The sequence below is a fragment of the Lonchura striata genome, chromosome 22 (assembly GCF_050655825.1).
Source record: "Lonchura striata isolate lonStrDom1 chromosome 22, ASM5065582v1, whole genome shotgun sequence".
NCBI lineage: Eukaryota > Metazoa > Chordata > Aves > Passeriformes > Estrildidae > Lonchura > Lonchura striata.
The window spans coordinates 4188012-4210691 of record NC_140724.1 but is presented as its reverse complement, the minus strand read 5'-3'; the positions used below and the strand labels follow the sequence as shown (position 1 = coordinate 4210691).

At 41.2% G+C, this 22680-nt stretch overlaps 1 protein-coding gene across 3 annotated transcripts in view; it reads left to right on the top strand.

Annotated features, from left to right (window-relative positions):
* Positions 1–17027, top strand: part of EBF2 (EBF transcription factor 2) — a 119576-nt gene extending 102549 nt beyond the window's left edge. For 2 of the 3 annotated variants that reach the window (XM_021546271.3, XM_085559237.1), the window contains 6 exons: positions 3401–3489; positions 5136–5201; positions 7287–7464; positions 8193–8378; positions 10382–10549; positions 16255–17027. In XM_021546271.3, coding sequence (XP_021401946.2) covers positions 3401–3489; positions 5136–5201; positions 7287–7464; positions 8193–8378; positions 10382–10549; positions 16255–16286 — 719 coding nt within the window. In that variant the 3' untranslated portion in view covers positions 16287–17027. The remainder of the gene's footprint in view (positions 1–3400; positions 3490–5135; positions 5202–7286; positions 7465–8192; positions 8379–10381; positions 10550–16254) is intronic. The other variant, XM_085559236.1, reaches the window with a different exon arrangement.
* Positions 17028–22680: the final 5653 nt, after the last annotated feature.

The window sequence follows — 22680 nt, the reverse complement described above, 5'->3', positions numbered from 1 at the left end:
AACCAGAGAGGGACCCTTCATCAAGATCTGCAGTGACAGGACAAGGAGTAATGGATTCAAACTGAAAGAGGAGAAATTCAGGTGAGATTTACAGAAGAAATTCCTCCCAGTGGGAGTGGTGAGGACCTGGCACAGGTTGCCCAGAGAAGCTGTGCCTGCCCCATCCCTGGGAGTGTCCAGTGCCAGGTTGGACAGGGCTTGGAGCATCCAGGACTAGTGGAAGGCATGACTGCCCATGGTGGCAGGGTAGAACAAGGTGATTTTTAAGGTCTCTCCCAACCCAAAAAACCCAAACCATTCCATGATTCAAGCTTGATGCCACAGGTGCCTTTTCTCTGTTAACACCTTAAAGGTTGGGCAGCCCAATGCCAAAACTGCTCTCCCTGTGCCACAGCTTGAAGGGTTCAGGATATTTCTAGAGATCTTCAGACTTTGATTCTCCTGACTTTGATCTAGAGATCTCCAGACTTTGATTCTTCACAGGTTTTCCCTGTGCTGTGCTTTGTGGGGTAAATCCAAGGTGAGCTGCAGAGCTGATGGTTCTTTTGGAATGATCCAAAATATCCTGAGCACCTCACAGGAGAACCATCTTCTGTGCCAGGAGAAGAACAGCACATGGACGTGCCTTTCCCACATCTCCCAGGGTGGCAGCAGCACCAGTCTGATGTGCAAGTCAGGATAGTTGTGTTTAAGATGAAAACAAAGGTTTTGAGGGGTAAAGAACATCCAAGAGGAAGCACTGTCCAGACTCTGAGGCTCACACAAATAAAGTCAGATAGTTGGTGACACATTTAGATCTGTGCCTACTCTTATGCAATAATTCTGTTGTTAAAACAGTTGAGAGGTTTACAGGCTCACTGATAATTTAGTTTATTCCCTAGGTGGCTTTTCTTTTTGTGCATAAATTATATCATGCCATACCCAGTTTTTTAAACTGTTTTGGGAAGTTTAAATGACCCCTTGATCCTGAAACTCTGGATTTGAGGGTTGCCAAAGGGATTTCGTACCTGAGCCTGTTTTCTGAGGGGTTTCATTTCAGATATCTGATTTCTAGGAAACAATGAACAGCCTGCTTGTGTGTCAGACCCCTTTATGGTCTCTGAATCCATGAACATTTGGATATAATTCTGGCATATTTCTATGCAACATACAGATAAATCACTCCTGAGCCAGCAGCTCTTTCCTCAGTGGAAGTGGGATTGTGGGGAAGCTGCTTAAACTTGCTGGTGAATTCTTCATCTTTGGCCTTCACTTGGGAAGGTGTCATTTATTCCTCCAATACTTGGTACTGGTTTTTCGCAGGATTTCGTAACAGAGATATTTTTGTTCCATTAATGAGTAAAACCAGTAGTGGGCAATTTTGTTGCAGGCTGTACAGAAAACCTTTGTGCTGAAAGACAATGTACACATTGATTCAGGATGGCTGAGCCCTGTGAACAATTCAGCATTGCTGGGAAATGATTTGCTGCTGTTGATCTATCAGGATGAAACTGTCCATGTCAATCCATTGGAAAAATGTTCGTTGAATAATAGCCAGCTTCTTCTTCCTGAATTAGCATTTTGCATATTCCCACTAGCTATTTCTAGTAACTTTATATATATTTGAACCCCTGTATATTTCACATGTTTGGGTTCCTATATATTTCACATTTCTTTAGCTTCAGATATATCACTTAAATGAATAGGTTTGTGATCAAGAAGAGAAATGGCACATAATGATATTTAGGCTCTTGAGAGAATTGGCCTCTAATTCTCAGGATTATTGGCAAAATAGCCCACCCCCAAAAAACTCTTCTTCCCAAACGGGATGTAGATTCTGTGGCAGTTGAAATGTGTATTATTAAACTCCTTCAGCAAACCAGAATGGCTCCCAGTGGAGAGCAAAGACATTCTAAGTATAGCCAAGACTAAATTCTCAGGTCTGGGTTTTCTCTGCTCAATTCCCACTTGATTATCTCCTGTAATATTTAAACTTCATGCCATGCCATAATTATTTAATAAAAAGTAAATATAAAATGTATCTCAGTGGAGAATGTGACCTTTTACTTTCATGTTGTTATACTAAAGGCAGACAGGGATAAACAGGGAACAGGAATAAACAGGGAACTTGGATCAGTGTAAAACTCTGTCTCACGTGGTGGGTTCTTCTCCTGGTGCAGAAGATGGTTCTCCTGTGAGGTGCTCAGGATATTTTGGATCATTCACTAAGAACCAACAGCATCTCTTTAATCAGGGTTTTTCAGCCATGCCAGTGACAGTGCTAGTTATTTAAAAAAAAAAAGATATTTTTTTTTCCCTCCCAAAAGAACCACAAATGGTACAAGAAGGTCTAAGCCAGCACTGATTGAGGGTAATGCTAAAGGACTTACATATGTTACTTATTAAATGTGTCATGAAATTCTTTGCAGAATCCTCAGCATGAATGTGTCATTTCTGTTAAAATGTGCATTCTGAAGAACAAGGGACCTCAAAGAAAAACATCCCTGTAACAGTGCTGGTGCTCAGTGGCACTGCTGAGGTGTTAGAGGCAGGCAGAGCCTGAGCACAGAGAATGCTGTAAGCTGACTTTTGGGTTCTGCACCAATTTAAATTAAAGTTTGAATAATCAGAAAATTGAGTATTATTGCTACGATTTCCTAGCAGAGACTAGAAAAGTGTCAGAAGTTTTCTGAAATCATCAATGATGCCAGTAGGGCTCTGCCAGCTATTGCTAACTGAGGATCTGGGTCAAAATATCCTGGTTTATCCACCAGAGATTAAGATCATTACAGGGAAGTGGCAGAGTATGCAGAACACACAACTGGGGAAGGGAATGTGTCTGATGAATAACTGTGCCCTACTTCGGGACTGCAAAACATTGGGGGCGTGTGTGGAATGTGTTTATTAGAGGAGCAAACACTCCTCTGATAAACTGCCTGATTTCTGCCTGCGCAACCAGCAGGAGAAGACCTGTTCTGCTGTGTTCTTGTCTCATAATTTGCTTTCTTGCTGTCATGGTTTTGTCCAGAGTGAAACGTACATCCTAAAAGGAATATTTTGTGACAGTGCTGCTGCATCTTGCAAATTATTCATTCAGCCTTTGATAGAGGGTGAGAATTCAGCCAGGGAAACAGGAGCAGCTTTGAGTGCAGAAGTCATGATTTCTTTGTTGCCCTATTGAGACAGAGCCATATAAAAGTACATGTTTAGATGCAGCCATATAAAAGTACATGTTTAGATGCAGCCATATAAAAGTACATGTTTAGATGCAGCCGTATAAAAGTACATGTTTAGATACAGCCATATAAAAGTACATGTTTAGATACAGCCATATAAAAGTACATGTTTAGATGCAGCCGTATAAAAGTACATGTTTAGATGCAGCCATATAACATGGTGGGGTTTGATGTTTTCTTTCCAGCTTTAAATGAACCTACCATAGATTACGGCTTCCAAAGACTGCAGAAGGTAATCCCAAGACATCCTGGGGACCCTGAAAGATTAGCTAAGGTAAAATAATTTTAAGCATTTCATTCAGCCCACCAAATGTGTTTTTTCACTTCTAATTCATAAAAAAACCCACAATTATACCTTAAATGACAATCACATCTGAATTCAACAATTAGTTGTAAGCCTGGCAAGAATGGGACTGTGTAGAACACACAGCGATTTTTGTATGTTAGAGTTCAAACAGTGTCTGTGTCATTTTGCTGCTAAACTGAGCCCAGCGAATGTCCCAGTTCCTTGTCCTTGTGCTGTGCCCTGTCCCTGGTGGCACATCCCTGAGCCCAAAGCTGTGAACACGCCAAGGAATGTGTTGAATCCTACACACGTGCGAAAGGATCCATGGAAATCCCGGGGGAGCGGGGTCGCCTGGGATTTGTCCCCGTTCTGGCGCTGCTGAGGCGGAGCCGGTTCAGGACGCTGGAGAGCTCCGGGCCAGGAGGAGCCCCGGCACGGCACGGCACGGCACGGCCGGGACCAGCCCCGCTGCCTCCGACGGGACTCGCGGTTTTGGGGGGCGGCTCCGACCCACCGGGACGGCTCAGATGCCTCCGGTGCCTGGCGAATAACACCTGAACACAGCACGGAACGCAGCCGGGCTTAGAGCGACCGCACTAACACTGGAGTCACTGGAGAGAATACTAGCTCATGGCTTAATTTGATTTATTTAATTCCTCTCTTCTCTTCTCTTCTCTTCTCTTCTCTTCTCTTCTCTTCTCTTCTCTTCTCTTCTCTTCTCTTCTCTTCTCTTCTCTTCTCTTCTCTTCTCTTCTCTTCTCTTCTCTTCTCTTCTCTTCTCTTCTCTTCTCTTCTCTTCTCTTCTCTTCCTCTTCTCTTCTCTTCTCTTCTCTTCTCTTCCTATTCTTCTCTTATTCTATTCTATTCTATTCTATTCTATTCTATTCTATTCTATTCTATTCTATTCTATCCTATCCTATCCTATCCTATTCTTCTATTTATTGCATTTATTTTTTAATTTTACTTTAGTCTAGTCTAATCTATCCTGTCTTATTCAATTTTTTATTTTATTTATTTTCTCCTGTTCCAGTTTATTTTGCCATTTTATTGCTGTTTTTAATATTTATTTGCTGGATTGTATTTTATTTATTCCATATTTATTTAATTAATTGTAATTTGTATTTATTTTTATTTATTATACATTTATTTTGTTTTTTTTTTTCTTGGTCCTATATTTAAAATTTTATTTTATTTATTATATATTTCTCTTTTTTGTTTGTTTTCTTTATTTATTGTATCTTTATTATATATTTTATTTATTTTATATTTATATTTATATTTATATTTATATTTATATTTATATTTATATTTATATTTATATTTATATTTATATTTATAATATATAATATGTAATATGTAATATGTAATATATTATATATTATATATTATATATTATATATTATATATTATATATTATATATTATATATTATATAGAATATATATAATATATTATATACATATATAATGTATATTATATATTATATATATTATATATAGTATGTATATTATATATATTTTATATATTATATATATCTTATTTATTTATTTATTTATTTATTTATTTATGAAATATTAATTTTATTGACTATATTTTTGCCATGACACCACCTCTCTCTTTCCGTCTGCTGCACAGGAAATGCTGCTGAAAAGAGCCGCTGACCTGGTGGAAGCTTTGTACGGGACGCCCCACAACAACCAGGTCAGGCTGCCCCCCGTGAGGCAGAGTGAAAATTCAACAGGGTAGAAATCCATTTAAATTTAAGTAAAATGTGCCACTTCAAGCTTGCTAAATATGCTGTTTAATCTAGAACTGCAACACTAGCGCAACTACCCCAGCTAAAAAAAAATAATGCAAATTTCCACACTAAAAAATAAGAAATTAAAAAAAACCTCCTCAGACCTTAAAACAGACAGGGCAGAGTGACCCAGGAGTTCTTTCTGTACTTTCTGACAAAAACTGAGTACAAGTGTAACTAGCTGTAAGTGTAATGTAAAATCAACAAAATAAATATGTATTAACCCATTGTGAAATTCTATGTATATAAAATTAATAAAAGTAATAAAAAAAGATTAAAAGTTCTCAGAACATGTCCATTAAAGGACAATAAGTCCCGACATGTGTCCACTATAAATATACATAAATAAAGCACTATATATAAATATATCATTCCCTACAAATCTTTATTAGAATTGTAGGGTTTAATTTTTCATCCGTGTTTCATTATGGCGAGCCAGTAAACCAATACGTAACATGCAACCTAAAAATTAAGTCTACCTTAAATGTCTTCCAAAAAAGACTTTAAAACCACAATAAAAAAAACCAAAACATTCCAAATACTTCTCACCACCCTCACCACAATCAAAATTAAAAAGCAAAATACGTAAATCCACCACACTCAAATAAAGCCAGCCCCAAAAACCCCTTAGAAACTAATACGAAAAACCAATAAACTAAAACTTAGTCAAACAAAATAAATATATTGTAGCAAAAAAAAAAATTGCAATTTTATTTATAAAATTGCTTTATATAGAATCTACATGCTGTTTGGGAAGAGGAGTTTTTTGGGGGTGGGCTATTTTGCCAATAATCCTGAAAATTAGAGGCCAATTCTCTCAAGAGCCTAAACATCATTATGTGCCATTTCTCTTCTTGATCACAAACCTATTCATTTAAGTGATATATCTAAAGCTAAAGAAATGTGAAATGCATAGGAATTAAAACATGTGAAAAATAATTAAAATCCTAAAATACTTCTATCCAAAACAAGACTCAATAGCCTTAGTCCCAAGTTCTAATCAGTATACTAAAAGAATCATTATATGCCATCTCTCCTCTTCATCAAAATCTATTCATTTAAGCGATATATCTAAAGCTAAAGAAATGTGAATTATATAGGAATTAAAACATGTGAAAAAGAATTAAAATCCTAAAATACTTCTATCCAAAACAAGACTCAATAGCCTTAGTCCCAGGTTCTCATCAGTATACTAAAAGAATCATTATATGCCATCTCTCCTCTTGATCAAAATCTATTCATTTAAGTGATATATCTAAAGAAATGTGAATTATATAGGAATTAAAACATGTGAAAAAGAATTAAAATCCTAAAATGCTTCTATCCAAAACAAGACTCAATAGCCTTAGTCCCAAGTTCTCATCAGTATACTAAAAGAATCATTATATGCCATCTCTCCTCTTGATCAAAATCTATTAAGTGATATATCTAAAGCTAAAGAAATGTGAAATATATAGGAATTAAAACACGTGAAATAGAATTAAAATCCTAAAATGCTTCTATCCAAAACAAGACTCAATAGCCTTAGTCCCAAGTTCTAATCAGTATACTAAAAGAATCATTATATGCCATCTCTCCTCTTCATCAAAATCTATTCATTTAAGCGATATATCTAAAGCTAAAGAAATGTGAATTATATAGGAATTAAAACCTGTGAAATAGAATTAAAATCCTAAAATGCTTCTATCCAAAACAAGACTCAATAGCCTTAGTCCCAAGTTCTAATCAGTATACTAAAAGAATCATTATATGCCATCTCTCCTCTTCATCAAAATCTATTCATTTAAGCGATATATCTAAAGCTAAAGAAATGTGAATTATATAGGAATTAAAACATGTGAAATAGAATTAAAATCCTAAAATACTTCTATCCAAAACAAGACTCAATAGCCTTAGTCCCAAGTTCTCATCAGTATACTAAACCTACACTAAAATCTCCATTAAAATGACGAAGTTGAAGTTTTCATCCGCATTCCGCTCGTTGGCAGGACCTGATCCTGAAGCGCGCGGCCGACATCGCCGAGGCGCTGTACAGCGTGCCCCGCAACCCCGCGCAGATCCCGGCGCTGCCCAGCTCCCCTGCCCACAGCTCCATGATGGGCATCAACTCCTACGGCGGCCAGCTGGGCGTCAGCATCTCCGAGTCGGCGCAGGGCAACAACCAGGGTGAGCCCCGAAGCGTTCCCTGCAACCCCAACCCAGCCTTTCCCTTGTTATAAATGGATGTCCAGCCAAATTAAAATAGAATATTTATTTTTGCAATCAAAGTCTAGCTAGACAGACACAAGGAAAGAACAGAGCCGAGCCCGGGGTTGGCACCAGGAGTCAGCCTCAGCAGAGGTTTTCCTCCATGCCCACACCTCCATCCTGGCACCAGCGGTTTTTATAGGGAAAATTCCACCTGAGGCCAAGATTTCACCAGTCAGGATTTTCTTCCATTCAGAGTCCATGGGTTAATGAGATTTTCTTTTTTTGGTGATGAGGAAGAACAATTCAGTGTCTGGAGTTGGTGAATCCCTTGATAAAATTTATGGGAATGCTGCATTCACATGGATCTGCCCGAGGATTTCCATGAGATCCATCTTGGGTTGTTTATGCGCCTGGGGTCCCCGTATCTCTCCAGACATGGCCCACCTCCCATCTCCTGGCCAAGTCACATCCTTTTACGTGTAAATCGTGTTCCAACATACACCAGGTTTCTCCTGAGAGGGTTGGGGCACTCCTAATACATTGGATCACTTCAAAACGTTGGTTCAGAACTTAAAATGCAGGAAAAAACATTGAATGTAGCAGTGTTGCCTACATCTGGGTTTCTATGATGTTTATTTAAGCAGGGGATGAGCAGGAGGAAGCTTTGAGCCGCAGAGCTGTTCTGAGATGTGTTTTATTTCCAGGTTACATCCGTAACACCAGCAGCATCTCCCCGCGGGGGTACTCGTCCAGCTCCACCCCTCAGCAGTCCAACTACAGCACCTCCAGCAACAGCATGAACGGCTACAGCAACGTGCCCATGTCCAACCTGGGCGTGCCCGGCTCCCCCGGCTTCATCAACGGCTCCCCCACGGGATCCCCCTACGGACGTACGGCCCCGCGCCGCGTACCCCGACCCCATCCCGCCCCCAAACCCCACACCTGGCTCTAGCACACGCCAGAGCAATCCCTGCTTCAGGGCTCCGTGTGGAGGAAAAGTCTCTCCTCCAACCCGTGCTCCCAAAGAAAGGCTCAGCAGTCTCTGTTGTTTGGTTTCAAGGCAGTTTATTGCAAGTTATCTAAAAGATTTTCTCCTGGGGCTGCTGTGGTTTGCTCAGAGCTCAGGCAGAGGCACACACACACCCTGACATCCTCTCTGACTCCTCCTCTTCTCCTCTTCTCCTTCTTCTCCTTCTTCTCCTTCTTCTCCTTCTTCTCCTTCTTCTCCTTCTTCTCCTTCTTCTCCTTCTCCTTCTCCTTCTCCTTCTCCTTCTCCTTCTCCTTCTCCTTCTCCTTCTCCTTCTCCTTCTTCTTCTTCTCCTTCTCCTTCTTCTTCTTCTCCTTCTCCTTCTCCTTCTCCTTCTCCTTCTCCTTCTCCTTCTCCTTCTTCTTCTCCTTCTTCTTCTCCTTCTTCTTCTTCTCCTTCTTCTTCTCCTTCTTCTTCTTCTCCTTCTTCTTCTTCTTCTTCTTCTTCTTCTTCTTCTTCTTCTTCTTCTTCTTCTTCTTCTTCTTCTTCTTCTTCTTCTTCTTCTTCTTCTTCTTCTTCTTCTTCGTCTTCTTCTTCTTCGTCTTCTTCTTCTTCTTCTTCTTCTTCTTCTTCTTCTTCTTCTTCTTCTTCTTCTTCTCTCCCCTGCCCAGGGCTGCTGCTCTCTTTTATATGGTACATTACGTGTTAAATGTTTACAGTTTTTCCCCAATGCCTATTACCTATATTAAATGGTGATTTTCTATCTTTTATATGGTACATTACGTGTTACATGTTTACAGTTTTCCCCAATGCCTATTACCTATATTAAATGGTGTTTTTCTACTCTAAACCAATCTGTGAGTGCCAACATCACCAAGAACATGGAGGTGAGGAAGGAGAAAGAGGGAGGACAGGGCAGGCCCAGATCCCAAATCCATCTTAAACCCTCTGACCCCCATGTACAAAACCAAAACCCCCCTGTACAGCACTCAGAAATTCTTCCCTCTACTTTGTGACTACTTCTACTCTAATATCTAAACTTTTGTGACTTCTTGTTCTTCCTGTAAGGTTGGTGAATCATTCCATGTTCAAACCCAAAATCACAGCTATTTGCAGCTGCCTGCCAGGGTCTTAAATGCTTCTGACCTGGGCCTGGAACCTCCAAAAATGTCTGAGGGACATTTGGATTTCCGACAAGCGCACATTTGGCTCTCCTTGTGTTTGGGTGTCATGAGTATAAACTAGAAAAGGCTCCTGATTTCTGAGTGTTGATGATTGCTTCTTATTTCCCTCCTTTTTTTTTTATCCTTATGCAGATTCCCCTCTTCTGGAACTTCCATAAGAAAAGGACCAGGTCTTTTTCATGTTATTGTGATTTCAAACTAATACTACCAAGAGACCTGGGAATTCACATGAAATATTGTTATTTATTCCTCCTTTTGTTGAGGAATGGGTGATATTGTTCTGGAAGCTCAGCAAACAGTTCCTGGACAAGTTATTGGAGAGAGAAAGGGACTTTTTTTCTTGCAAGGCACTTCTTTAAAAAGTAGCCAATTTAGAGTAAAATCTAAGCAGCAGCTTGAAACCAAGGAAAATTAATTTTTAAAAAACTGGGGAAGACACAGGATTTGCCAACCTTTCTAAATTGCAAGGACACTGATTGGACAGGTCATTACAGCTCCTATTGACTCTGGTTTTCCCTTGATAATTTTCAATTTTCTGGCACTCTCACCCTTAATTTTGAAGGAATTAAGCATTGTTTTTTTCTGAACTATTCAGTTTAACTCCCTCTCTACTTCAGACTTACTCTAATTCTACTCACTGAGAGAAGGAGACCTCCTTTGAGAGGTAAAACAAGGAATGAGATTCCTGAAACAGCTTTACCGAAGTTCTGATGAGAAATTCCTTTTTTTTCCCTTTTGGCAGTGATGTCTTCAAGTCCAACAGTCGGCTCCTCCAGCACTTCTTCCATCCTCCCGTTCTCCTCCTCGGTGTTCCCCGCTGTCAAACAGAAGAGTGCCTTTGCTCCTGTCATCAGACCCCAAGGGTCCCCCTCTCCCGCCTGCTCCAGTGGCAACGGGAATGGCTTCAGAGGTGAGGAACGTGTTCCTGATCATTCCCATTCAAACTTCCATTTGGGAAACGCAGCCACCGCCAGTCGTCACCTCGAGTTCCATCACGCGGCTGCTGCAAGGCTCAGGAGTGAAAACCTGCCCCAGCCCAGCTGGATTCAAGGATTAATCCAAGCTTTTAGGGGCTAGGCAGTGATTTCCACAGGAAGGTTCTGACCCAATGAGTCTCCACCCCAGAGTGGTTTGGGCTGGGTAAGGACCTTAAAGATCCAGTTCCAACCCCCACCATAGGCAGGGACACCTTTCCCTGGAATATTCCCCTTTTGTGGGGAATGACTTCTCCTCAGGCTTGGGGGGCTTGTTAAACACAGCAGAGTTAATCCCCAGCTCTGTCCAGAACACAAACCTGCTGCAAGATTTAGGCTCAGCCCGGGAATTGAGCCCCACAGCCCATTTACAGCCCTTTTAAAGGTGATCTGTGAAACAAATGTGAGCAGAAAGATAAGAATGGAAACCTGCACTGAATTCTTGCTTTAACAGGCTGGGGCAGGGGGGGAAAGTGTGTGCAGCACATAAATATGTTCCAAGTCTCCATAAAAAATGCCTTTATAGGGCCTGGGAAGTCATCTGGCTCCTTCAGACTTCACTAGAGATAGCCTAGGAAACACAGCTCTGGGAATTGAGCCGTGCCAAGAGCCAGTGGTAATTCCAAATGAGCCCCACAAACAGCACCTGTTTGGCTGGGTGTGATATAAACCCTGAGCTGGGCCACAGGAACCTGCAGAAAGTGTGATTATTTTATGTAATAAGGAAATTCTAAGTATGCTGAACAAAAACAGTAACATTTTTAAAAGCTAACTCAGAGAATTCTGAAACAGCTTCTTCCTGTGCCCCAATTACAAGAAAATCCACACTTTCCTAAGATAATTTTCTTCCCATGAATGGCTAGATCCATTGATCTCATCGTGTGAATGCACAGATTTAAGTCTGCCTTAAACTTGTCTAAGTTTTATGTAAAGAAGGCCTAAATACGAAACCTAAATATTAAGGAGTTACCTGAGGTGGTGCTAAACACAAATCAGAGAGAAAACCACTCAGGCTGCTTCTGGGAGACAGAAAAAGTACAGATTAAGAAACTACTGAAATATTTTAATTAATAATTTTCCTTAAGGTAACACTCAAGGCTCTGCTTAGAAGGAGCTTCTCTCTCTTTCAACCTATAAAGGAATAAAGTACTAGAGACCAGCTATGCCATTTGGTGTATACAATGTATATTATCCAGTCTAGAAATCAGTAATCAATGAGAGATTCTAAAAATCGAGCTTTAATATTAAATATAACAAAATCTCAAAGCTAAAACTTGACATCCATCCATTTCTACCGGCCAAAGTCCAGTCCTGAGCTGGTCAGGATTAATCTGTGAGTTAAGGTTGTGAATAATTGCTGAATTAGCAAAATCAGAGATAAATGGATACAGAATTTATTAACCACATCCCTCTCTTTGTGGGATTTCTGCCTGTACATCAACACAAACATAAGTATATTCACATGCTACAACTGTAAAATCTAAGGACTGGTCAGTGACACAGCAAGAAGAAACAAGGTTTGTTATACCAGGTCCTGGTAACTATTGAACTCTTCCAGCCATGGATGCAAATTCCAGCTGAAATATTTAAATTGATGCAAGCTGGGGAGCACATGCTTTGGAAAAGATCCAGGTACACACAGCCTGATATCCAAATTAACGTTCCCACAGTGCTGACAGACAGATGTGGCTAAAAAGTCAACAGGAGGCTCCCAAAGAGGCTTCTTGCCTGGACTGAGGCAGTGGGAGATGGATAATGCCCTCTGCCCCTGGGGCTGGAAACCAGGGGTAGGTGTGCTGGGCATGGAATCTCAGATTTATTTCCTTGTCAAACTCAGGCATCCCAAAATGCTGCTGGAGAGAGAATAGCAAAAGCACAGGGCAAGCAGTGAATATGTGCAGGCCCCTTTCCAAAGCCCATTAATTCTGAATTTCCCCACTGATAACATGTGGAAAACATCTCCTCAATATAATAAAAATAATAATATATATTATAGAATTAGATATCTACATTTAGAGGATGATAATTTCTTCTTCATCATCTTCTTTATCTTCTTCTTCTTTTTCTTCTTCTTCTTTACCAGCCCCTCAAAGCATGCCACCCTCCTTACAGGTAGCAATGAAAATCTAGATTAAAACTTCCATATATGTTAACCACAGCAGTATTTAAGCCTGAATTAAAGCCAGTCCAAACAGGAGCAGCTGTGCAATCTTCATTCTCAGATTTGCATTGCCATTATTCCAGCAGTTTACAGGGAGGGTTTTTTTTCCAAAAATGTATTTTAGGAGGATTTGCTCCCTGTGAGGGCAGTGAGTGGCTCGGATGGAATGCCCAGAGGAGCTGTGGCTGCCCCAAACCTGGAAAAGCCCAAGGCCAGGTTGGAGCACCCTGGGGCAGTGGGAGCTGTCCCAGCCCATGGCAGGGGGTGGGTGAGATCAGCTGGAATCTCCCTTCCAACCCAAACCATTCCATGATCCTGGAGTTCAGCAGGAATCCCCTTCCCAGTTCTCACGTTTGAATTGCAGTGAGTCCTTTTCCACTCCAACACAGTTTTCCAAAGGCCATTTGTACTCACCAGGCTTATGATCATTATTAATTGCAGCCATTAAAGGTGCCTATCACCAGATCATCATGGTGCTACCCATCTTTGATTATTTATTTATAAAAAAATTCTCCAACCCTGTGACAATTTTAATCAAGTGTTTCAGCTGATAATTGCAAGCTGTCAAGGTTAATACAATAAGGCTCATCTCTAATTCTTTTTCCATTTCCTTCCAAGAGAAAAAAAAAAAGACCCTCTGGGATAATGACTGGTGGTTGCTATATTCCCAACTCATCAGGGAGTGTCCTGCATTGAACCACCTTTATTGAAAAGTTACATCGATTCAATATATAGTAATACAGGCAAAAATAATTACAGCTTTGCTAGCAGTGTAAGACCTTAATCCAAACCTCCCAAACATTCAATAAAAAGCGATCCAGGCTGGGAATAGGCTTTTGACAGTGCAGCCCCAATGGGGAGTGGAGGTGGGGTGGAAATGGGCAGAGCAGGGTGTGTGAAAAGAGAGAGAAGCCGTGAGATGAGCTGGGGAAAACCAGGTGAGAATTCCAGCCAATATTCCTCCACCGACTCGTGCTTTGTTGCAGGAGGAGGTGAGGCTGAAAATGAAATGCCAGTGACACAAATCAGCCCGTGCTTGTATTTTCTGTGTTAAGGAACCTGCTGTATCAGATCATGGAATCACAGAATCCCAGGGTCATTTGGACTGGGAGGGACATTAAAACCTATCCAGTTCCACTCCCTGCCACCTTCCACTATCCCAGGCTGCCCCAAGCCTCATTCAACCTGGCCTTGGACACATGCAGGGATGGAGCAGCCACTGCTTCTCTGGAAACCTATTCATTCCAATAAATATATTATTTTATTATTACTATCTCTAATCCTACAGTAAAAAAATGTGCTTTCATTTAAAGTTAAGCAACTTCCCAAAATAACGCCATCTACACGTTTTCTCAAAATATTTTTGAAGAGACGTAGCAGAAAATCAGGTTTAAACTTTGCTTTGCTTTGCTGGAAGTTTCCCTTGATTAAAAAGAGTGAAAATACTGTTAATAAAAGTAGCACCACAAAAAAAGCATTTATGTCGTTAAGGACTGACTCTCTTGGGAACAGAGCTCAAACTACATTGGCAGCAGCCCCTGAATGGCTGCAACTCAGCTGTGCTGAGCTGTTCCAGGGGTGCAGCCCCTGTGCCCAGACATCCAGCAGCCAAAAATCTCATCACCCATCTGTGCAGGGTTCCTTTTCTTGCTTCGGGCACAGACCCAGCCAGGACACCTCAGACAAACACTTTAAACTCCTGGAGGCAGCCTGGGTGATCTTGCCCGGAGCAGAGCACGAGGATCTGCTGCCCTGGGACACCTGTGGGATGGAGCCAGCACAGAGGGCTGCTCACCTCTCCCTCCAGCCCAGCAGAGCCCGGAGCAGGGCAGAAATCCAAGGCTAAATCAAATTTTCCCTTCTAAGGACAGAAAGGCAGGCATGGGGTCAATACCCATCTCTCCGTGTTGCTCTGGGACACCACCAGTAGGATTATTTTTGGGGTTTGGGGGTGAGGAGAAGGAATGGAGCAACATCCTTGGTGTCATTAGAAAATCTCTCTTCTAATGCACCCACACATATCCCAAAAAGAGGCATGAAAGTGTTTACCTGCTTTATTTAGGTTTGAAAATACAACGAACCGCAGCAAATTCCAAAGCAATTACAAAAGGTATCTGCTGACTTTGGGCTGTTGGGTTTCACTTTCCCTTTCAGCTATCAGCTAAAATTGGCAGGGACCTTAGCCCCAGCCAGTAAGAAAATATGAAAATATTTATTTTCCTATTGTATTAAATCACAGACCGTATCCACAGTTGTTTAAAAACACAGCTCCAGTAACAGACTCGTGTTAGCTCAGGAACTTGCCCAAAGCACTTTTTGAAACCCTCTCAAGGAAAGGGTGAAATGAATTCTCAGTGGGACGGGGCTTTAAACACACCAATAATTCCACAAATTTCAGTGAACGTAAATCTTTGCAGGATTAGGACCTTGCAGTGCACCGAGGCCCCTTTGAAAAGGTGACTCACTCATTTGTTATATAAATACATCTAAACTCAACTTACCCCTCAAAACCTTGGGGAGCAGCACCGGTTCCAGGCAGCTCCAAAAGTTGCTGCTGTGGGTTATGAGGAGTAGAACTGCAATTAAAGGCAGGAGAGTGACTAATAAATAATTTACATAAGCCCAGAGTTCTGGGAGCGTGCCAGGTAGAGCTGCAGTGACTCAGACACGTGGGGGAAACAAAGTGAGGAAGTGAGGCTGTTTCCACTGGAAGCAGACTGGCAAAACCCAGCCCTGGGCTGATTCAGGGCTTGGAATTCCCTGGCTTGGAATTGTCACTAGCACAGGGGAGTTCCCTTTGCTTCCACCTTTCCTTGCTCCCAGCCCTTCCCTGCAGATGAGCAGGGTGGGTAGGGAGCAGAGACCCTGCTCAGTTTTGGTTTTTGAGGATGGTTTTGAGTGTTCAGCTTGAGCAGTCTGAATTTGGGGACAGTTCTCAGCAATGTCCACCGCCAAGGACTTCTCTCCAGAGATAAGAACCCAAAAAATGGGATGGTTTTTCTGCAAATGCACATGAATTGAATTAATCCTCTCTCTTTTCCATCCATTTAATAACCCTGGTGGGCCTGGGATTTTCACAGAATCTGAGAACCATGGAGTGGTTTGGGAAGGGACCTCACAGCCCATCCAGGGCCCTCTGCCATGGCAGGGACATTCCCACTGTCCCAGGTCGCTCCAAGGACACTGCTGGGGATCCAGGGCAGCCCCAGCTACTCTGGGAATTCCCTCCCACTCCCTCCCCACCCACACAGGAAGAAATTTATTCTTTTTTCCCCTGGAACAGCCCTTTGCCCATTGCCTGTGTCACAGTCATCCCCCACAGTTCTCACTGCAGCACCAAAAGACACAAAAATTCAAATTTAACCTCAGATCAGGCCCTTCCTGTGATTCCTGACTGCTCACAGGAGGGCAAAGGGCTCTAATATATTTTGTTCCATAACATTTTGCCACAATTTCATCTTTTTCACTTTTCTTTTTCAGCCATGACTGGTCTTGTCATTCCCCCGATGTAAGGAAGGGGCAGCTTTGCTGCTCTCCCTCCCTCTTCCATTTTTTCCTCCTTTTTTTTTCATTTTTCTTTTACAGCACAAAACTACTTATTGTGATGGACCACTAAAAAGAAAAAAATAGCACTACAAGCTCTTTTTTGGGGAAAAGCCAGGCCCAGGAAAAAAAGGAACATTTTTTATGGATTGGACGAGATAGAAGTCTGCATCATTTACCTGATTCATATTTCTGACACAACCACATCAACTCCTCAACCATTGGGAATGAAGAATCAGCAAGAGCCAGGATGAACAAGAGTTGGCAGAATGGAATTAGAAATGCAAAGTCTTTCCTGGAAAACACGAAAACCTTCCTAAGATTTGTAAAATATTCAAAGGAAAAAAAAAAAAGAAATTGGCAAAATGTTTCAAGGTTGATATTTTGGATACAATTTGTTTTACTTTGTAGGGGTAAAAAAGTTGAAGTTTCTATTTTCTATGGAGCCTTTCGGATATTGATTTAGTTTATGCAGAAAACAATTCAACAAAACAGGGTACCAGCATGAAAGAATTTCTAGGACAAACTGACATGAATGATGGAACTTTGGTGTATGTGTGTATTTGCTTATAGTTTAACCTCTTTAAAAAAATGTAAGATGTTTTACAATTATTTAAATAAATAAACTTGTAAGTTATTGTATGTAGAGGTAGAAATTAAACCCTGTTTTGGATTTTTTCCTCCAGTTGTACAATGAAGACAGATGATGCAAAAATGTAGTGATAAGTTTGAGATATATTATTACTGCTGCAATTGCTCCTCACTTTTCCCCCCCTCTTACTGAATTCATGTGCAAGGATGTATAGGATTCTTTCTGATTAACAAAACCCTCAGAAACTTTTACCTACATCGTGGTAAACAGCTCATGTAGGATTTTTTTCACCCTCCTCACCTTTCCCCATTTCCATTTTGTGCTTCAATTAAAATATTCAGGTACTAAGATTAACTGCTAAGTCTCCAAGACCCAGCTGACGAGTGAGTGGCACTTAGGGATTTGAGTGAGTCGGATTTTTCATGAGGTACTGAGTATATTTTATAGATTCGATGTATGAATTATGAGGGGAAGGGTTCTCTGGGGTTTTCCATGTAGTTAGAACACCTTAAGTTCAGTTATGCTTCATATTAAGGGTGCATTTAAAAGGGTGAACATGTATTTGAATGATTTATGCACTTTTATCCTGAGTCATTAAAAATGGTAAGTATTTGCCAGTTGGATATTGAAGTTCATAGAGGTAATCAATGCTTTGAATTTTTCTGCATTTTAGCCTAACATAAAAATTTAGTTCTCCTTTGCATCTCCTCTCCTGGAATTGGAAGGCGAGGACAAGTCTGATAAAATAAATCATAAATTATCCAACTAAACCAGAGAGCACTCAAAAGAATTTGGTTGTTGGAAAGCCATTTTTAGTGGGGAAAAAAATAAACACGAGCTACACTACAGAGACTGCCCTAAAATCCACACAATTAATGGCTGCATGGACAGCTGCTCCTATGGAAGCACCTTGATATTAATCAAAATCCCTAAATCAGTCCCCAGGATCTGAACTTATCCATTTGCCCAGTAGTTTAATGGATGGGTAAGGAAAATTGTGTTCTTGGTGATCTTTAGGGACGGTAGAAGTTGAGCTGGGCTTGGGATGGTGAAACTGGGACGACTCAAATGGCTGAGCTCATCTGGAGCTGTTGTGGAGCTGATTGGGATCAGGAAGAGCCAAAACTTCTCTCTGCAGGTGCTCAGCTGGATGGCGATGGAGGAGGGGGATGACCTGAGGGACCCTCACCTGAAGGACAGGGTTTGGGCGCAGGGCAGGAGAGCAGGGCGTGGAACAGAAAATCCTGGGATGAGGGGTCGGAAGGGACCTCAAAGCCCACCCAGTGCCACCCCTGCCATGGCAGGGACACCTCCCGTGCCCCAGGCTGCTCCAGCCTGGCCTGGGCACTGCCAGGGGTTGAACAACACTTCCAAGGGTGGGACCAGGTCCTCCAGGTTCCCTTTCCTGGTGCAGGGCTCAGTTCAGTTTCTGGGATAAATCCATCCACTGCACGTGGAGCTCCAAAGGAGGGACCAGATTTGGAGACTCCGACTGGGCTGCTCTGGCCATTCCCAAAGCAAGTCCCACGTGTTGGGAAGGATTTTGTGTTCCTAACTGTGCTGTGAGGTTTGGCAGGGTCTTCATTTGGTGCCTCCTCAAAGCCATTGAGTCCCATTTTAAAATGGTGGAAGTGGGGGGTTAATTTCTTCTAAAACTCAAGGCCCAACTTATAAATTTTACAAAAATGACAATTTAAGGAGAGATTTGGTGGGAATAATGCGAGTTTAAGGAACATGGATATAATTAATATTTCACAGTCAGGCTACTGAAACCGTCTGAGTTCCACAAAAAATAAAATAAAATAAATCCCTGTTAGTTTTGGCTGCAGGTTGATTGTCCTTATGGGTCCTCTGCGTGCCCCTCGTGCCACCAAGGATGTGGCAGTCACTGGGGGTCAACCAGCACCCCTGAAACCCAGTGAGCTCTGAAATATCAAAGAATCGTAGATGTTCAAAAGTCTGGAGTTGTCAGTGTAGCTCTGAGAACACAACAGGGTGCAGGGTCTGACCTGGATGTTCCAAACGGCAAAACAGCAACAACAAAACCCCCAAAATATTTCATATATTCTTAGGTATTGATATCCCAGCAGGGCTAAGTAGGAAGTTCAAGTTCTTGTTTGGAATTATGCATTTATCCAGGGATAAAAATGGATTAAGGACTGGAAGAGCTGGGATTAAAACTTCCATAAATTTCAGTGAAAACACATTAAGTCCAAATTCCCAAAATTATCTTGGTGGACCAGGTTCATTCTATCAAATCCCTTCCTCCATTCCCACCTACTAAAAACCCCAAAAAGCTCCAAAGCATGAAAATGGTGAATATTCTCTGTACAGGCTACTTCTAAAATTGATCATCAGATAGACTCAATATTCTGTCTGGCAAATATTCCAGATCAATTGGAATTTCTAGACCACCTGCTGCAGAGCAGCAGTTTGCTATCTTAAATCCTCTTCTTTTTTCTTAACAAATGGGATTTTCATTACAAAATCTCAGTCAGGAAAGTTTCCAATTAAAAGAAAAAGAAAAAAGAGATATTTCATGGGAAAAGCTGGGTTTTGTCCATACTTCTGTTTTATTTTTGCTTAGTCGGCACAGGTACATGAAAGAAAGATCTAACACATCACTGAAACCTTGGGAAGATTCAGGGGTAAAAATGACAGTCTGGCAATAAAAAATTAAATAAAAAAAGGAAAGTTTCTGGAGCACTGAGCATTCCTTTCACCCTTCAGTTATTTTTATTAGTTCTGTCCAGTTGCCCAGTTACCACGAGTCCAAGTGAAAAAGAGAAACCTCCCCGAAAAGCTGCTCCAAGCACTTGCAGAAGAGGAATTGCCTGTGATGATGCAAATGTGAAAAATCTGGTTTGCTTTGAGAAAAAAAAACAAACAAAACAACAAATTAAACCCAGGAATTATTTAGAACTTGGATTTTGTTCATGCAGGGAAATCACGGTACAAGAGATGAGTGTAGATTTAATTGAGGTTTACAGAGAAAAACACCTTGAAATAAACACAATCAGAAATCCTTGGCCACAAAAAAAGGACTTTGGCGGTGGCAAAACGCTCAGCAAAAAGGGAAAAGATGATTCCAGAATTGAAGTGTGAGAATTTTTTCAGTAATGAACAAATCTGTCCTCTTTGAGTGGTCGCTGTTGACAATTCCCTGAGAGTTTTCCTCTTTGCCACTGGGAAGATGAAAGTGTTGCAACAGGTGATGAGAAATTTCATCCTAACTTTGGAAAAGTTAGTTTCAAATATTGATTTAATTTCTCCTAATTTAATTTCTTCCTAATTTCTCTCAGTAGATCATCTTCCTCTCCCTCTTTCTTTGCACACTTCCAATATGCATGGTTTCTCCAAACCCTTCCTCCCTCCTGTAATTTAAATCCTCATTTCTCCCTCCTGTATAGTTTTGGGGTTGGCTGGTTGGGTTTTTTTTTTTTGGGTTGTTTTATTTTTTTTTTTTTTTTTGCTTTGTCAGTTATATACAGTATGAAGTCGCTATGCACAGAGCTTTTGTAAAAATAGCTTTTTGGGTTTTTTTGTTTACTGTTTTTAATGGTCCTACTTATGGAAGAATATCTTGTTTGTAAAATGAGTATGTCTACTTCGGTTTTAAACTTTAAATTATCCTAACAAAAAAAAAATAAAATTTTTGTACTGTAAATAAGGGGGAATTATCTTAATTTCAGTGTTGAATCTGCTTCTTTATCATCTTTGCGGGTCACTCATGGTAACAATAACACTTCAAAAATTGTATAAAATGTTATGTGAGAGTTTTTAAATCAAGGTTTGAAGATGTGCCTGTAAAAACATCCAACCACAATCTGGGAGAGACGGGTTGAGATTATGCTGAGCATGGAATAAGAGGATAATTAATGGTCTTTTCTCACGTTTTCTTTATTACAAATGGACAAGACCTGTGTGAGTTCAGTCCTTTTTTTTTGGGGGGGAAGGACTCAAAGGGTTGGACAGGGGGAATTTGGACACATCTTTGGACAATTCCCCTTTTTGTTATGAGTATACAGGTGTCAAAGAAAAAAATCAAAATTGAAAACTAGGACTGACTGATCCTGGCCTTTCCCTGGACTAAATTTGAGGTCCTGTTTTAGGCATTTTTAATTTGTGCAAAACTCTGAGCAAACAACGAACTGCAGAGGTGAATCACATTGGCTCCCAAAAATAATTTGGATATATTTACTCCCTCTTGTGCAGAGTGCACGTCTCAGCCACAGGGATGGACAAAACAGAGTGCTGAAAACTGCTTGGAAAACGGTAATCGGCCATTTGAACCAGAAATATTCCATTTTCTTCACTGAAAATTACTGGAAAGGTTCAAACAAATGAAATTTTAATGATGAAGGTCACTTTTACTGACATTTTCGACAGAATGTGAGTCAGTATTTAAATTATTGCCAGATGTCAGTGAAAGCATCTGAAAACATGAGGCGCTGTCAGCCCTCAAAAACCGAGGAGAAAATGGAGTTTTTTGGTAACCTGCACCAATTCCTCCTTTCGGGGTGACGTGCAGTCAGCAGATGAGCTTCATCCCAGCTCTGAAACCCAAGTTTTCCACTGTCCCGATGAAAGATCCTTCATCTCCCTTGAACAGAGGCCCATTCTCCTGAAAATCTTACTCAGCTCTTTCTCCCCCGCCAAGAAATCCCAGCAGTGTTTGAAGTGATGATTTTGGTGATAAAACTCCCGGTTCCTGTGAAAGAGATTCTCAGCTCCAACAGGGCCCTACTGTTGTATTCCAGGGAGGAAGTGTGGTGGGCAGATGAAAGCTGGAGATCTGCTGTCCCACTCCTGCTTTTCTTACATCTCCTAAGGGCTCGATGATGGACAGGTACAAACACGAGCCTGGGACGTGTCACCCCCTGAGCAACTTCCAAACCAAATGCTGAGGGAGGGAAGGCGGAGATGTAGGAGAGTTTCAGACCAAAAAAATCAAGTTTTTAACCCAAGCACATGAACAACTCCCTCCAAGCCCAAGTAGCTCAGATTATCTAGGATTATCTGCATAGAAATGTCCTTAAAAACAAAAAAATGCTCTAGGATCATTGCCACAAACTTATTTTATTATCAGTCTTACTCCTAAAAAACATTGTGAAAAGAGGCTTTTTGGTCAATGTAAAGACCCAAAAAGCCTTGAAACCTCTCCACACATTAAATCCTTGGCTCACCAGGTTTTACAGGAAGATCAGATGTTCAGTCTTGCCCCCAAGGCTGCTGCCACGCTCTGGGAAGAGTTGAATGACTTTGGTCACATCAGACATAGAAAGTGGCCCTTTACCAAAGGCAAAGTGAATTTGTAGAGTGCCAGGAAGAGCAAAGGAATATTCCTCCTAAGATCGGTGATAATGGGAATTCTAGGAGTGGCCAGGGATTGTGCAGGTTGTCCTTCCCCAGGGAGGGGACAGTCACATCTGGGCATGGCCAGGCTGATCTCCCTTGGCTCAGAAACACCTTCTAGAACAGCACATCCTCTCCCACCTTATTTTTATTTTTTTGCTTCTTTCCAGGTATTTTCTAGATGGAAAAAAAATTGAATTTTACTTCAATAAGCGATGAAACAAAAGCCACTCCTTCAGCCAGTTGTGCAGGGCAGGCAGGGAATTGCCAGCCCACTTCAAATATTTATCTCTGTGACAACACACAGCTGCTGAGGTGCAGAGATCTGAAGCTTTAATGGCACCACGTTATTTAGGCAGGAATGTCTCATTAACTCCGTGTGCAGGGCTGGCTCAGCCAGCAGCTGGGGAGGGAGC